This window comes from Triticum urartu, chromosome 7A (genome assembly GCF_056163025.1).
Source record: "Triticum urartu cultivar PI428250 chromosome 7A, HENAU_Tu73, whole genome shotgun sequence".
Classification (NCBI taxonomy): domain Eukaryota; kingdom Viridiplantae; phylum Streptophyta; class Magnoliopsida; order Poales; family Poaceae; genus Triticum; species Triticum urartu.
Window position 1 is genome coordinate 174,977,216 of NC_141879.1, and position 17,246 is coordinate 174,994,461.

At 44.7% G+C, this 17,246-nt stretch overlaps 1 protein-coding gene across 3 annotated transcripts; it reads left to right on the forward strand.

The window, feature by feature from the left end:
- The first annotated feature begins 11,668 nt into the window (after window positions 1-11,668).
- Window positions 11,669-14,716, forward strand: LOC125524225 (uncharacterized). Of its 3 annotated transcripts, none has more exons than XM_048689293.2 (5): window positions 11,669-12,185; window positions 12,648-12,795; window positions 12,873-12,970; window positions 14,164-14,238; window positions 14,362-14,716. In XM_048689293.2, the coding sequence occupies exons 1-5, from the start codon at window positions 11,799-11,801 to the stop codon at window positions 14,473-14,475; spliced, it is 822 nt and encodes a 273-aa protein (XP_048545250.2). In that variant the 5' UTR covers window positions 11,669-11,798; the 3' UTR covers window positions 14,476-14,716. The 3 variants fall into 3 exon arrangements, with proteins under 3 accessions (XP_048545250.2, XP_048545251.2, XP_048545252.2); XM_048689294.2 differs by having other exon boundaries at window positions 11,672-12,139; window positions 12,671-12,795; XM_048689295.2 differs by having other exon boundaries at window positions 11,672-12,139; window positions 12,692-12,795.
- The last annotated feature ends 2,530 nt before the right edge of the window (window positions 14,717-17,246 follow it).

The window sequence follows — 17,246 nt, forward strand, 5'->3', positions numbered from 1 at the left end:
AGGAATTGGCACCCTCTGGAAGTGGACTTCCTATCCACTTTGTCTCCTGCCCAATCGGAATCCGAATACCCTACAAGCTTGAAGTTTGCTCCTCTTGGGTACCATAAGCCAAAGTTTGGGGTATGAGCCAAATATCGAAAGATTCGTTTGACCGCCACATAGTGACTTTCCTTAGGTGTGGCTTGAAACCATGCACAAATTACCACACTCAACATGATATCCGGTCTAGATGCACAAAGGTAAAGCAAGGAGCCAATCATGGAGCGATATACCTTTTGATCCACCGCTTTACCATTGGGATCTATGTCAAATTGGCACTTGGTGGGCATTGGAGTGGAAGCCGGCTTGACATCACTTAGCTTGAATCTCTTGAGCATGTCTTGAGTGTATTTGGCTTGGTTGATGAAGGTTCCTTCTCTTCTTTGCTTTACTTCGAACCCTAGAAAGAACTTCAACTCTCCCATGGAAGACATCTCGAAATTTGAGGTCATGAGAGCGGCAAATTCCTCATTGAAAGCTTTGTTAGGGGAACCAAAGATAATATCATCAACATATAATTGGCATAAAAACAACTCCCCTTTGACCTTCTTAGTAAAAAGAGTGGGGTCGATTAGCCCAACTTCAAAACCACGGTCTTGTAACAACTCGGTAAGGTGGTCATACCACGCACATGGGGCTTGTTTAAGGCCATAGAGTGCCTTATCGAGTTGATACACATGATCGGGAAAGTAGGGATCCTCGAACCCCGGGGGTTGCTTGACATAAACCAATTCATTAATAGGACCATTAAGAAAAGCACTCTTCACATCCATTTGTTGTAACTTAAAGTTATGATGAGAAGCATATGCAATCAACATGCGAATGGATTCAAGACGAGCAACGGGAGCAAAGGTTTCACCGTAGTCGATACCCTCGACTTGGGAGTAGCCTTGTGCTACCAAGAGAGCCTTGTTGCGAATGATAATCCCATGAGCATCTTGCTTGTTCTTAAATATCCACTTGGTTCCAATGACATTGTGGTTCACCGTCGGCCTTGGCACCAATCTCCACACGTTGTTGTGCTCGAAGTTCTTGAGTTCTTCATGCATGGCATTGAGCCAATCCGGATCTTTGAGCGCCTCATAGACCTTTTGGGGCTCAACACAAGAGACAAACGCGTGATGTTCACAATAGTTTGCTAATTGTCTACGAGTGCTTACCCCCTTTCTTAAGTTTCCAAGCACATTTGTCATGAGATGATCCTTGGTGGAGAGCTTGGAAGCAACCTTGGCAGCACGATGCTCCAATTCCTCCTCGAGGGTGAGACGAGGAGTGGTCACTTGATCATCTTGAGCGTCGTCTTGAGCCCGTTCTCGTTCATGAACTTGCTCGGAGGAGAGAACTTGAACTTGGGCATCACTTGGTGTGTCAACATCGTCTTGAGCATGATCTTGCCCTTGGCATTGTTCTTGAGGATGAGGGCCTTCACGTTGTTCTTCGGAAGCTTGTGGGCCTTGGGTTGGTGATGGCTCCACTTGAGTGGAGCATTGTCCTTCTCCTTCGGCCACAAGGGGTTCCTCAATGGGTAGGATAAAACCAACAACCATTCTTCTTATGACTTGAGGAGGAATTTCATCACCTACATCACAAGTGCCACTTTGCTCCACTTGGGAGCCGCTATTCTCATCAAACTCCACATTACACGTCTCCTCAATAAGTCCCGTGGATTTATTGAGGACACGGTAAGCATGAGAGTTTGTAGCATAACCAACAAATATGCCCTCATAAGCTCTAGCCTCAAATTTAGACAACTGAACACCTTTCTTAAGAATGAAACACTTACACCCGAACACCCGAAAGTACTTAAGGTTGGGCTTGTTACCGGTGAGTATCTCATATGGAGTCTTGTTCAAGCCCCTGCGGAGGTAGAGCCGATTGGATGCATGACACACGGTGTTGATGGCTTTGGCCCGAAAGTTGTATGGAGACTTGAACTCCGCCACCATGGTCCTTGTCGCATCCATCAATGTCCGGTTCTTCCTCTCCACAACACCGTTTTGTTGAGGGGTGTAAGGTGCGGAATATTGATGCTTGATACCCTCATCACTAAGAAACCCATCCAAGGTGTAGTTCTTGAACTCGGTGCCGTTTTCACTTCTTATTGTCAAGATCTTTGCATTGTGTTGACGTTGTGCTTCATTTACAAAGTCAATGACGGTTTGTTGGGTCTCGCTCTTCCTCTTGAAGAAATACACCCAAGTGTATCTTGAGTAGTCATCCAAAATCACCAGGAAATACTTCCTACCCCTAAGACTATCAAAGGATGGAGGCCCAAAGAGATCCAAGTGAAGGAGCTCCAAAGGCCTCTTTGAGTAAATGATAGTTGTGGGAGGGTGAGCCTTCTCATGTAGCTTTCCTTCGATACAAGCACTGCAAGCACGATCTTTAGCAAAACTAACATTCGTTAGTCCACGGACATGGTCCCCCTTGAGAAGACTTTGCAAAGATCTCATATTGACATGGGCTAAACAGCGATGCCAAAGCCATCCCACATCAACTTTAGCCATTAGGCATGTCGCGGTCTTAGTGGGTCGCTCCGAAAAGTTAATCACATATAGACCGTCCTCGACATGCCCAACAAAGGCTACTTTAAGAGTCTTGCTCCACAAGAGGGCCACGGTATCAATATAAAAGAAAGTGGCAAAGCCCATGATTGCAAGTTGACGAACGGAAAGTAAATTGTATGCAAGGGACTCAACAAGCATGACCTTCTTGATGGTGAGATCATGAGAGATGACTACCTTGCCAAGTCCCAATACCTTAGAAGATGAGGCGTCACCCCACTCGACATTGGTGGGCATAGATGGAATCTTGTGCACGTCCACCACTAAGTCCTTGCTTCCGGTCATATGATTTGTAGCTCCGCTATCGAGCAACCATGATCCCCCACCGGAAGCAAACACCTACAAGAGATCAATGCTTGGTTTTAGGTACCCATTTTGTAATGGGTCCTTTGATGTTAGTAACAAGGGTCTTTGGAACCCAAATAGACCATTCAATGTACTCATGAGGAGAACCAAAAAATTTGGCATAGACATGCCCATCACTAGCACGACATAACACATAAGAAGGATTAAAGTCGTCGGCTTTGATGGGAGGAGTGGCATTGCCCTTTTTGACCCCGCCACCCTTCGCATTGTTCTTCTTCTCCTTGGAAGCACTCTCTCCCTCCTTCACAAAGGTTTGCATGAGAGAAGGAGGTCGTTTGGCCTTGTCATTCTTCTTCTTGTTCTTGGACTTGGGCACGTACCCAATCCCTTCCTTGGCCACAACTCCCTTTTGGCTGGTCAAGAGGTCGTTGAGGTTCTTCTCGCCTTGTATGCAAGACGCAGGACCTTTCTCAAGTTGCACTTTTAGCTTAGCGTTCTCCTCAACAAGATGCACATGCTCACAACACGGGTTAGTAGCATTTGCATTATCAATTAACATCATACGAGGAAAAGTGTCTTTTTCCTTGGTTAGCTTTACTTGAAGTTGATCATGGGACTCTTTGAGGATAGCATGATCACCCTTCAAGACTTTGTGAGCCTTGTCAAGTAGATCAAACTCCTCTTTGAGTCTAGCAAGATCAACCTCAAGTTCGGCCTTCTCGGAGTTTAGCACACGAGAAACAATGAGAACATGATCAAAATCTTTCTTTAACTTAGCATGATCAACGTTGTGTGACTCATCAAGAGCCAAACGAAGACCACACTCTTCCTCAAGAGCATTGGAAAGATCCGAGATCTCATCGACATAGTCATGACTATGCCCTTCCATCTTAGAGATGGTATCTTTGTGAGCCTCGATCATGTCATTGGCTTCACCAAGTTGTTCCAAGAGAGCAACAAAGTGCTTCTTGGATTTACCCTTAAGTTTGCCCATAAAGGCCTCAAACTCATTCACCTCCACATTAGCTCCCTCATGTTCATCAATGCTATCCGTCGAAGAAGGATGATTAATGATGGTAGTTTTGATGTTGGGGGTTACCTTGTTGGTGGCTTTAGCCATGAGGCACTTAGCGGTGATGCTCTCATTGGGTGAGTCGAAGAGAGACACCCGTGGAGTCGTCGCAATGGCAACTGAGGCCATGGAAACCGACTCACCATCTTCATCATCGTCATCATCCTCATTGTACTCTTCTTGTACCACCAATGCCTTGGGAGGAGTCTTCTTGGTGAAGTTGCTCTTGTTGGGGAACGACTTGGCCTTGTCCTTTCGGATGAGCTTGCCACCATTGTCTTCCCTCTTCTCATACGGGAACTCCGCAACAAAATGACTCACATTGCCACAATTGTAGCAAGTCCTTACACGTTGCTTGCTCTTCGTGCCACTTGAGTTGTTTTTGTTAAAGTTTGGCCTTGAGTTTTTCTTGCTCCAAAATTGTCTTGAAGCAAGTGCCATGTGTTCATGATATGCATACTTTGTATCTTCGGGGTTGCGCTCCTCTTCTTCCTCTTCTTCTTCTTCAACGCAGACCTTGGCCTTCAATGCAAGGTTGGGCTTCTTTGCCCTTTGAGAACGAAGCACCGCATTGTCGGCGGTCTTGTCCAAGATGTTCATGGCCACAAACTCATCCGACACTTCGCTTGAGGTCAAAGTGTGGAAGTCCGGCCTTTGACGAATGACGGAGGACATGGCCTTGCGGTAAGGCATCATTGCCTTGAGGAATTTGTGCTTGATCCAATTGTCATCCGCGTCCTTGCTCCCGTGATCTCGGAGTGAGACCGCGAGTTTGGTTACTCTCCGATAAAGCTCACGAGGTTCTTCATCTTCTTTCATTGCAAACTCATCGGCTTCATCTTGCACCACTTCATAGTTGGAGCGTTGAATGCTTGCGCTTCCCGGGTAGAGCAAGACAACACAAAGCCATGCGTCTTTGGCCAAGGCGAAGGGCCGAAGATGAGGTAGATCTTCGGGTGGAATTGCATCTTGAATGATGAAGAGAGCATTCTCATTGAATTGGTAATCCGTGGCTTCTCGAGGAGTGAAGTTGCTTGTATCATGCGGATGGAAACCATCTTCAATGATTCTCCAAAGATTAGTGTTCACATGATTTAAATGGCGCTTAAAGCGGTAAACCCAAGAATCAAAGTCCTCATTTTTCACAATCTTAGGGGGAGGACTGGCATGATTCAAATGAGTGGAAGGAACCGGTCCACCATAAACAAGTGGTGGTTCCACATGAGCAAAGATGTCGGTTCCATTTTTACCACTAGAAGAAGGAGCCTTTTCACCACTAGCTTCCCCCTTATCGGAGATAGCATCCGTCACCTTGTCGGTGGGATCACCCACTTTCAACGGTGCGATGGATAGTTTAAGCCCTCCAAGGAATTTAGTAAACATTCTTTCAACCTTGGTCGTCATGCAGGTTTTCAATGTCTCCAAGGCCACATTGAACTCCTCACGAGAGACCGAGATTCCCCCATCACCCGTAGACGAGATCGGATTCACACCAGAGTTTTCCTCCACACTGTCTACGGTATCAACCATACTCTTTGGACGGTAAAGTCCTTAATAAAAAGACGAGGCTCTGATACCAATTGAAAGGATCGATATGGTTGACTAGAGGGGGGGGGGGTGAATAGGCAACTAACAATTTTTAGCTTTTCTTTAACAATTTAAACTTTGCATCAAAGTAGGTTGTCTAGATATGCAACTAGGTGAGCAACCTATATGATGCAACAAAGATAGGAACACAAGCAAGCAAGAGATATATCACAAATAAGCTTGCTCAAGTAAAGGCACGAGATAACCAAGAGTGGAGCCGGTGGAGACGAGGATGTGTTACCGAAGTTCCTTCCCTTTGAGGGGAAGTACGTCTCCGTTGGAGCGGTGTGGAGGCACAATGCTCCCCAAGAAGCCACTAGGGCCACCGTATCTCCTCACGCCCTCACACAATGCGAGAAGCCGTGATTCGACTATTGGTGCCCTTGGAGGCGGCGACCGAACCTTTACAAACAAGGTTGGGGCAATCTCCACAACTCAATCAGAGGCTCCCAACGACACCACGAAGCTTCACCACAATGGACTATGGCTCCGCGGTGACCTCAACCATCTAGGGTGCTCAAACACCCAAGAGTAACAATATCCGCAAGGGATTAGTGGGGGAATCAATTTTCTCTTGGTGGAAGTGTAGATCGGGGCCTTCTCAACCACTCGCGAGCAAATCAACAAGTTTGATTAGCTAGGGAGTGAGATCGGGCGAAAATGGAGCTTGGAGCAACAATGCAGCTTAGGGTTGGAAAAGGTGAGTCAACGGGGAAGAAGGGGACCCCCTTTTATAGTGAGGGCAACAATCCAACTGTTATCCACCAACCAGCCCGCAACCAGCGGTACTACCGCTCCAGGACAGCGGTACTACCGCTGGGCCACGCGGTACTACCGTGAGGAGCCGCGGTACTACCGCAGCAGCAACAGTAGCTAGGGCAGACCTTGAGCACATGGGCTGAGGATGGTACTTCCGCAGCAGCGGTACTACTGCTCCCCCTTGCAGTACTACCGCAAGGCAGGGAACCCCAAGCCTGGGAAGAGCGTGGATAACAGAACATCCGTGCCTACTTCCGCTGGAAAACGGACGTAGCAAAAATCCGACACGGTACTACCGCCTGGCAGCTGAGCCAGGCTGCGCACGGTACTACCGCGGAAGGGTTGCGGTAATACCGTGGTAGCGCGGATGTAAAAAATTACATCCGTCCCTACTACCGCGAGGGAGCGGTACTTGGCCTGGGGGTCACGGTACTACGGCTCCAAAGGAACGGTACTACCGTGGGCACCTATGGTACTACCGCGCCACAGCACGGTACTACCGCTGGTGCCTACGGTACTACCGCTCACCAGGGAGCAGTACTACCGCAAGCCAGCACAGCAGCCAGAACAAGGAAGAGAAACAAGCGGAGGATGCTCCAAGGTGCAGGGGAAAGGAGGGGACTAGGAAGAAACGTGTACGTGATGATTCCACCCGAACATTTCCGACACTGACCCCCTCTTAATAGTACGGCTTTCATACGACTCAAATTCACCAAAAAGAAACGTAGAAAAACGCCGTCTTCAATAGTCTTCGAGGGACACCAAACCGTCTTGTGCCTAGCGAAGAAACATCTGGGAAACTCAAGACACACGATTAGTCCGCAAACGCATTGTCATCAATCACTAAAACACCTTAGGGATAAATATGCCCTTACACTTTGCTCTGATAACTTGTAGATTTTTGCAATAATTATATGAGTTCTTTATGACTAAGGTTGAGTCCATGGATCATACGCACTTTTCTTCCTTCCACCATTGCTAGCCTCTCTAATACCGCACACCTTTCGCCGGTATCATACACCCACCATATACCTTCCTCAAAACAGCCACCATACCTACCTATCATGGCATTTCCATAGCCATTCCGAGATATATTGCCATGCAACTTTCCACCGTTCCGTTTACTATGACACGCTCCATCATTGTCATATTGCTTTGCATGATCATGTAGTTGACATTGTATTTGTGGCGAAGCCACCGTTCATAATTCTTTCATACATGTCACTCTTGATTCGTTGCATATCCCGGTACACCGCCGGAGGCATTCACATAGAGTCATATTTTGTTCTAAGTATTGAGTTGTAATTGTTGAGTTGTAAGTAAATAAAAGTGTGATGATCATCATTTTTAGAGCATTGTCCCAAGTGAGGAAAGGATGATGGAGACTATGATTCCCCCACAAGTCGGGATGAGACTCCGGACGAAAAAAGAGGCCATAAAAAGAAAATGCCCAAATAAAAAATATGAGAGAAAAAGAGAGAAGGGACAATGCTACTATCCTTTTACCACACTTGTGCTTCAAAGTAGCACCATGATCTTCATAATAGAGAGTCTCCTATGTTATCACTTTCATATACTAGGGGGAATTTTTCATTATAGAACTTGGCTTGTATATTCCAATGATGGGCTTCCTCAAAATGCCCTAGGTCTTCGTGAGCAAGCAAGTTGAATGCACACCCACTTAGTTCCTTTTGTTGAGCTTTCATATACTTATAGATCTAGTGCATCCGTTGCATGGAAATCTCTACTCACTCACATTGATATCTATTGATGGGCATCTCCATAGCCCGTTGATACGCCTAGTTGATGTGAGACTATCTTCCCCCTTTTTTGTCTCCTCCACAACCATCATTCTATTCCACCTAAAGTGCTATGTCCATGACTCACGCTCATGTATTGCGTGAAGATTGAAAAAGTTTGAGAACACCAAAAGTATGAAACAATTGCTTGGCTTGTCATCGGGGTTGTGCACGATTTAAATACTTTGTGTGGTGAAGATAGAGCATAGCCAGACTATATGATTTTGTAGGGATAACTTTCTTTGGCCATGTTATTTTGAAGAGACATAATTGCTTAGTTAGTATGCTTGAGGTATTATTATTTCTATGTCAATATTGAACTTTTGTCTTGAATCTTTCGGATCTAAATATTCATACCACAATTAAGAAGAATTACATTGAAATTATGCCAAGTAGCATTCCACATCAAAAAATCTGTTTTTATCATTTACCTACTCGAGGACGAGCAGGAATTAAGCTTGGGGATGCTTGATACGTCTCCAACGTATCTATAATTTTTGATTGTTCCATGCTATATTATATTCTGTTCTGGACATTATTGGGCTTTATTATACACTTTTATATTATCTTTGGGACTAACCTATTAACCGGAGGCCCGACCCAGAATTGCTGTTTTTTTGCCTATTTTAGGGTTTCGCAGAAAAAGAATATCAAACGGAGTCCAAACGGAATGAAACCTTCGGGAACGTGATTTTCGGAACGAACATGATCCAAAGGACTTGGACCCTATGTCAAGCAATCAACGAGGAAGGCACAAGGTAGGGGGCGCGCCTACCCCCCCAGGCGTGCCCTCCACCCTCGTGGCCTCCTGTTGCTCCACCGACGCACTCCTTCCTCCTATATATACCTACGTACCCCCAAACTACCAGATACGGAGCCAAAACCCTAATTCCACCGCCGTAACTTTCTGTATCCACGAGATCCCATCTTGGGGCCTTTTCCGGAACTCCGCCGGAAGGGGCATCGATCACGGAGGGCTTCTACATCAACACCATAGCCCCTCCGATGAAATGTGAGTAGTTTACTTCAGACCTACGAGTCCATAGTTATTAGCTAGATGGCTTCTTCTCTCTTTTTGGATCTCAATACAAAGTTCTCCCCCTCTCTTGTGGAGATCTATTCGATGTAATCTTCATTTGTGATGTGTTTGTTGAGACCGATGAATTATGGGTTTATGATCAAGTTTATCTATGAATAATATTTGAATCTTCTCTGAATTTTTTTATGTATAATTGGTTATCTTTGCAAGTCTCTTCGAATTATCAGTTTGGTTTGGCCTACTAGATTGATCTTTCTTGCAATGGGAGAAGTGCTTAGCTTTGGGTTCAATCTTGCGGTGCCCTTTCCCAGTGATAGTAGGGGCAGCAAGGCACGTATTGTATTGTTGCCATCGAGGATAACAAGATGGGGTTTATATCATATTGCATGAGTTTATCCCTCTACATCATGTCATCTTGCTTAAAGCGTTACTCTGTTCTCTTGAACTTAATACTCTAGATGCATGCTGGATAGCGGTCGATGTGTGGAGTAATATTAGTAGATGCAGGTAGGAGTCGGTCTACTTGTCTCAAACGTGATGCCTATATACATGATCATACCTAGATATTCTCATAACTATGCTCAATTCTGTCAATTGCTCAACAGTAATTTGTTCACCCACTGTAAATACTTATGCTCTTGAGAGAAGCCACTAGTGAAACCTATGCCCCCCGGGTCTATCTTGCATCATATTAATCTTTCAATACTTAGTTATTTCCTTTGCCATTTATTTTACTTGCATCTTTTAATTTCTCTTTATCATAAAAATACCAAAAATATTATCCTATCATATCTATCAGATCTCACTCTCGTAAGTGACCGTGTAGGGATTGACAACCCCTTTACGCGTTGGTTGCGATGATTTATTTGTTTGTGTAGGTGCGAGGGACTCGTGCGCGGCCTCCTACTGGATTGATACCTTGGTTCTCAAAAATTGAGGGAAATACTTACGCTACTTTGTTGCATCACCCTTTCCTCTTTAAGGGAAAACCAACGCAGTGCTCAAGAGGTAGCAGTGATGTGATGTTTTCATCGATACCCAGTGTCCATGGTGTCTTCACCAATCTCAAGGATCTCACGCAGGTTCTTATATGGGTAAGGTTTGCACGCATGTCTTCGTATATATGAGCGTATGTGCATGTATGTGAATGTCTACGGTTGTATTGTCTTTCCTAAGAAAAATAAGGACGTAATTTTACACAAACATGTTGTTTGACAAAACAAATAAGAAGGGCACAAATATTGAATTGTTGCAGTAAATGATACAGTTATTGTGCTTGCTTACTTGTTCTATAATATCTTTTAGCATCGGATTTTAATCATGCAGAAATTGTTATAGTATCTCACATCTTCAACACTTAAATCTGTATAATTTATGGGTTTTCAATCTTGAAATTTTGGGGTTCAAAATCTGGTGTTCAGGCAACGACAAAAATACTCAAAGCTTTCCCGATGAAATTTGAAATACTCCAGGCTTCACCAGCAAGCCGATGAATTCACCTCCCCTCTGCCGTCCCACCGGCCAGTGGTGGGGAGGGGGATCCCGATGCCTTTACTCCGGTTGATAGTTCAGGTTATAGTTGTTCAGCCCTCGGAGGTGTGGCGCTCGGATGGATGGCGACTCTTCTTCTTCGAATTTGTCTTTCGGGTTCCGACCCTCCTCGAGTTCGTCCTTCTTGACGTAGTTGGCGGAGCTCTGGCGTAGATTCCCACCGTCTCATTAGAGCTGTGAGGGTAGGGTTTTCGTAGTGTGAAGAGATTTGATGTCAGGTGCTTCAGACCAGCTATTCAAGGATTCAACGGCAAAGACTACAGCTCCAAGGCACTGGTGACGTGCACAAAGACTTCCCAGCTATCATCGACAAGGTCAAGCCGACTCCAGTAGTGGAGCGGTACAAGGACGCGTGGGCGGCTTGTTCTGACGACGGTAGTGGTCGTTTGGTGATCTCAGAATGTCAATATAATTTTTGTTATGTTTGAGGTGCTTTGTACTTATGATGATATTTGATAATAGACCTGGATCATGTTCGAAAAAAGATGAGGTTTGGAATATTTAATAAATATAAATTTAAAGAATTGTATCTTAAACTTCAATGTCGTAACTTTTAGTTCAGAATTCGTCTCAAAGTATGAAAGTACACTACCATGATCCTTTAATTAGTACGAACCAATCTATAGTTAGAAAAACAGTGATATCGACTTCAAATCCTAAATATGATTTTGGTGCTCATATTTTTAAAATTTATTTTAGACATTTCGACAATATGCATTCAGTGTGAAAAGATATTTTTGTCGACAACAAAGACGTCTATGACGACTTCGTCAATTTTATGATGATGTGTTGGCCTAGTTTTTTAAAAGTGCTCATAGAGATAAGGTGTGTGTGCCTTCTCGTAAAGGATGATTGTATACGCATATATACAAGCTCTTTTTTTATTAAAATAATCCTTAATTAGTGCAACGGAAACCATAGAAATGATGGGACCGTACCGTTTACCCATTGCAGTCCACGTCACTCGTTCTGCACGGCCGCGGCTACAAAAGAACTCGTCTCCTCCGATCTTTTGTGCAAACAACCGCACACCACCTGCTCGATCAATTACCCCGCTCCCCCGCTCGCCTTCGCCCCTGCCGATGAGCTTTCTCGCCGGGCGCCTCGCCGCACAGGAGGGTGCATACTTCCTCCAGGAGTCCAGGAACGCCGCCGGCCGCCTCGCGCAGAAGCTCCCCGCGCCCGAACATGGGCCCAGGCCGGCATCCCCGCCTCCGTCGGCCGACGTGCTCCCGGAGATCCTCCGCCACTCCATGCCTTTAAGGCCCACGCTGCCTCCGCCCAACTCAACCCTGTACGGTTCCACCCGCTTGGCCCTCCCACCAGGCGGCGCAGAGGCTGCCGGCGTGGCCCCCGACGTGCTCAGCCCGCTCCGGTCGTACGTCGCGCTGCCGCAGGCCACCTTCGGCCTCGGCCCCAAAAGGTGCGCCTCTGGCGCCTTCGGTATTGATCTAATTTTTTCGCTCAAGGTAGTTTTGAACTCGGGCGCTCTTACTATGCGTATGCGTCATTAGATAGTTCATCGATTTTTTAACGTGTGCAGAAGCACTCGTTGTACTAGTGGGTTGGAGAACTCACCTTGATACTAGAGGAAGGGATTATGTGATAAAACTTCCACATGGATTAAGGTTAAACTTTGCAACGTTTGATCAACAATTAGTTCTACAATATATGGATTTAGTGATGAATGGTACCCTTTGATTCATGGAGGGGGTACTACTTCTGAAATTTAAAAAGATGATCGACTCTCAGATCAAGAATGGATGCTTGGGTTATAGCGTCAGAATTTAGAACAGTGGAGGGTTGCACAGATTTTCTATTTAAAGCTGCTTGCATAGCATGTTCTATGTTCTTAGTCCCTCAGCTATTCGTAAGGTAATTAAGTTAATACTGTAAAACATAACTGGTGATTCATTTTCATCTTTTTCTAGGTTTCATGTGGATTTATTTACAGATGGGAACTTCCAACTGACAGGCCTCACTATTCATCATCAAGCACCAATGAGGGGCGGCATGATATGCATCCTCCTCCCATGGACCCTGAGAAGTTGAAGGCCGTAATTGCTAGATACTCACAGTGTATGTAACTTGCCAGAGATTTTGTTGTTGTACTAGTGTCGTTAAAGATATGTTGTTCTCACCTTTCGTGGATGCAGTTGGAAAGGCGCTCCTTAGGATTGCTGGGACTATATTGGTGATTGGAGAAGGAACAGCTGAGCTGCTGTATACTGCGAATAAGCTTCAGTTGCATTCTGTAAGTCATGTAACTGGCTCTTGACTAAAAAAATATACTCCTACAAGAGTAAATATACTTTTTTTTGTATGAAACAGAGCAAGTATACTTTCTACCTTCAAGAAAAGGAAATAATGTCCTGTCAGATTGCATATACAAATTCTAGGTTGATTGGTTGCAGCATGATTGTATTTGATTTTTGTAATTTTATTGTCAGCCTGTCTTCAGTTTTTAATTGGTCATAAACTTATAGTTCCAGAAAAAATGTGCTCTTCAATTGTTTTCTGTTATGTTGTTTATAATATTTTAGCGTTCTTAAAAAAAAGTAATCACGGTACTTTAGTCATTGGCATAGTTGTCAAAGAAAGCTCTGCCCAGTGCCCACACTTCTCTTCCTGACCATTAGCCATATGTCATCATTGTTCACACTCTGACCAAGCATAGAATTTATTTAACATTACTTGCTTGCCAGTTGCCACCATGCAATAAATGAAAAAAAATACGCTTGAGTGATGAGGGGGTTTAGATCTTGTTCGATGATATGCAACTGATCGGAATTTGAAATACTGCCTCCTTTCACAAATATGTTTTGGATATTTCAATATTGACGACATACGGACTGAAATGGGTGAACAAACAGACTAAAACGAGTCTATATACATCTAATTCAGAAAAAAAAAAGGTTAGAACATCTTGTATTTGTGAAAGGAGGGAGTAGCAACTTGTATCCTTAACGAATCAATGTTGACATATACAGAAAATAATACTAAAGGGCACTATTTTTGTACGTAGATTTTCTTAAGATGCAATGACATGATATATACAAATGTTTTTATTCAACCAGCTCCATCACATACAACGCTCAAATAGAGATAACAATGCAATTTGATAGCCATGAGACAGGTTTTGTGGTGATGCAGTATGATTGGATGTCAGTACCAACTTGAAATCCAATGACCGTACCGTCTTATAATTCAACTGAGACATATAGTAGGTCAACATGGTAAAGAACCAATTTGTGCCAATTCAGAGTTGTATCCTTAAAGGCAACTCTGATTTTTTTGGATGAACTGACCTTAAATCCTTAATATACTAAACTGTGAGTATTTCATATGAGCTTCCTTGATAAAAACAATTAGCAAGAAAAGAGATGAAAGTCATGACATCTAATTGGCAAATATCCTCTCCAAAATAACATTGATACCTCCTTTCAGGTCGACGACGTCAGAGCTAAAGGAAAAGAACAAGCTGATATGGTCAAAGTACAACTAGCTCCACTAAGGAAATGGGTAACAAAACTGCGGAACCATCCTGCTTTTGACTTTTGAGTCGATTGTACTTGAGCCTTGGCCTAACTTTGGTTTCTTCTGTTACAAAAATTGACATGTAATTTTCACATACTGAAATTGTAGGCTGAAGACACGTCCCGAAAATGGCATTACGAAGGCAACAAAGAGTCCAAGGAGAAGCCTCTCCTTGATAGAGAGCTTTCAAGAGCACTTAGTGCTAAGACACGTCCGAATTGATCAATACATACAACTTATTGTTGTTGTTGCTGTTCTTGTTGTTGATAAACACAAGCTTATACAGCTATCCACCATTATGAAGCTCTTTATTGTAACCTGTAAGTCCACCATTACAAAACTTCTCACTTGTTTTAGGTGTTTACCTTGTCTATATGTGTAAGATTACAAGGAACCAAACACATGTATATATGTTACACCTATATATATTAAATAAAACACATGGGAAATACCCTTTGGTTCCTGGGTGTATATACACCTCATATGGGGAATTTATTTTTGATAATTAAAGAAAGTCAAAACAGTTTGGAAGTTTTTTTTAAAATAAACTTGACTTTCTTTTGCACTAGTATATAAATTTTCATGAATAAAAAACCAGCATCGATTTCAGGGCAAAAAAACAAAATTTATTTGCTATTATAGGTCACTATTCACACTATTTTGATCGATTTTTTTGTCTTTTTTAAAAGAAGTCAACAAGATTTTTTTTATTTTCATGGAATTCTTTTTACCAGTACAATGAAAGGTCAATTTTATTCAAAAATATTTTCAGAATTTGTTGCCTTTTTTTTTTCATATAAGGTGTATATACACCTGCGCATACCCTTTTGATGTGGGAAGCCGGCCTGTAGCTGTATGAGCTTGTGTTTGTCATATCTAGTTAAAGGCTAATTGCCACGCTAGTGAAGAGAAACAGTACAAGTAAGCGGCTACTATAGTCACGTGAAAAGGTCCGTAGAGATAATTGTTTTTGCTTGGGAAAATGGAAGGGCATTGTCAAATCACTCGAGTGTAATTACAAATAGTATTGACTTTTTTTTATCAAAAAATACTAGGTATTGACTTTTTTAAGTCGGCCCCTAAGGATTTCGATTCATTAAAAAAGAGGGTTGCCCGGTTAATTATCTGAAAACTAGGGTAAAACCGTCACAACAGTCCACACAGGGCAACATCGGCTGACCTGGCCACCCACACAAAGATACAACAATGATGCATAGAAGAAACACAGAGTCGAGGTCGTCACCAAGCGTCATCGTCATCATCCTCTACGAGCCAATGACTCCGATTTCACCATCGACTTCTACGAACGAAGTCCTCGTTGCCGCAAACGCCGGAACCAATGCCGGCTCATGCCAAATAGTCGGCCACCGCGCAGGCGCCAAACAACTCCGACTATGAAGACCACCAAAACATAGGAGAAACAGGCAGAGTCGGCACCAACTAACACCTCCTCGAAGACCACTAGCCACTTGTCATTGTCACCGCCTAGGCACCTCCTGGGCAGCTCCGACTCTGCGACGGCCTGACGAGGCCCAGAAGAAACTTGTCGAGCACACCGGGTAAGAACCGACAATTGAAGCATTGCCATGACCCTGCACCGCTGGCCATCATCATCGTTGCCAAATTGGACACCGCACTACCACACTGTCGGCCGGGCACCTGCCGACCGCAATGCCGTGAGCGTCTAGCACATGGAGAGCATGAACAGGATCCAATGCTCTTCAAGGCGACGCCCCAAAGAGGGAAGAGATGATGCCGACGCCATTACTCGACCCGACTAGGCCTTAGGCTTTAGGTATTCACTTACAACATCACTCCGACTGCACAAGCAAAATGGAGCTAATTACTTTGGCTCCGCTGCTCCGTCGTCCTTGCTCTATTTTCTTCAAGGCAAGGATGACGATAGTGAACTTGTCTTCTCCTTCTCGAGGTGCCCGACGACACGACGCATGTACTCCTCGAGTATGCCTTCTCCAAAATGGCTCGCTGAAAGGATCGAGAAGAGGTGTCTAGAGGGGGGGGGTGATTAGACCCTCAACAAGCAAAAGTGGCAGTTTTTAAATCCTTCAAGTTGAGGTGGAGTTTTAGCACAAGTTATGTTGGGGAACGTAGTAATTTCAAAAAATTTCCTACGCACACGCAAGATCATGGTGATGCATAGCAACGAGAGGGGAGAGTGTCATCTACGTACCCTTGTAGATCGACAACGGAAGCGTTAGCACAACGTGGTTGATGTAGTCGTACGTCTTCACGGCCCGACCGATCAAGCACCGAAACTACGGCACCTCCGAGTTCTAGCACACGTTCAGCTCGATGACGATCCCCGGACTTCGATCCAGCAAAGTGTCGGGGAAGAGTTCCGTCAGCACGACGGCGTGGTGACGATCTTGATGTACTACCGTCGCAGGGCTTCGCCTAAGCACCGCTACAATATTATCGAGGACTATGGTGGAAGGGGGCACCGCACACGGCTAAGAATATGATCACGTGGATCAACTTGTGTGTCTAGGGGTGCTCCCTGCCTCTGTATATAAAGGTTCAAAGGGGGGGTGCGGCCGGCCAGGAGAGGGCGTGCCAGGAGGAGTCCTACTCCCTCCGGGAGTAGGATTCCCCCCCTTTCCTAGTTGGAATAGGATTCGGGAGGGGGGAAAGAGGAGAGAGAGAAGGAAGGGGGGGCGCCGGCCCCCTCTCCTTGTCCTATTCGGACTAGGGGGGGGAGGGGCGCGCGGCCCAGCCCTGGCCACCTCTCCTCTCTTCCACTAAAGCCCACTAAGGCCCATATACCTCCCGGGGGGTTCCGGTAACCTCCCGGTACTCCGGTAAAATCCCGATTTCACCCGGAACACTTCCGATATCCAAATATAGGCTTCCAATATATCAATCTTTATGTCTCGACCATTTCGAGACTCCTTGTCATGTCCGTGATCACATCCGGGACTCCGAGCAAACTTCGGTACATCAAAATGCATAAACTCATAATATAACTGTCATCG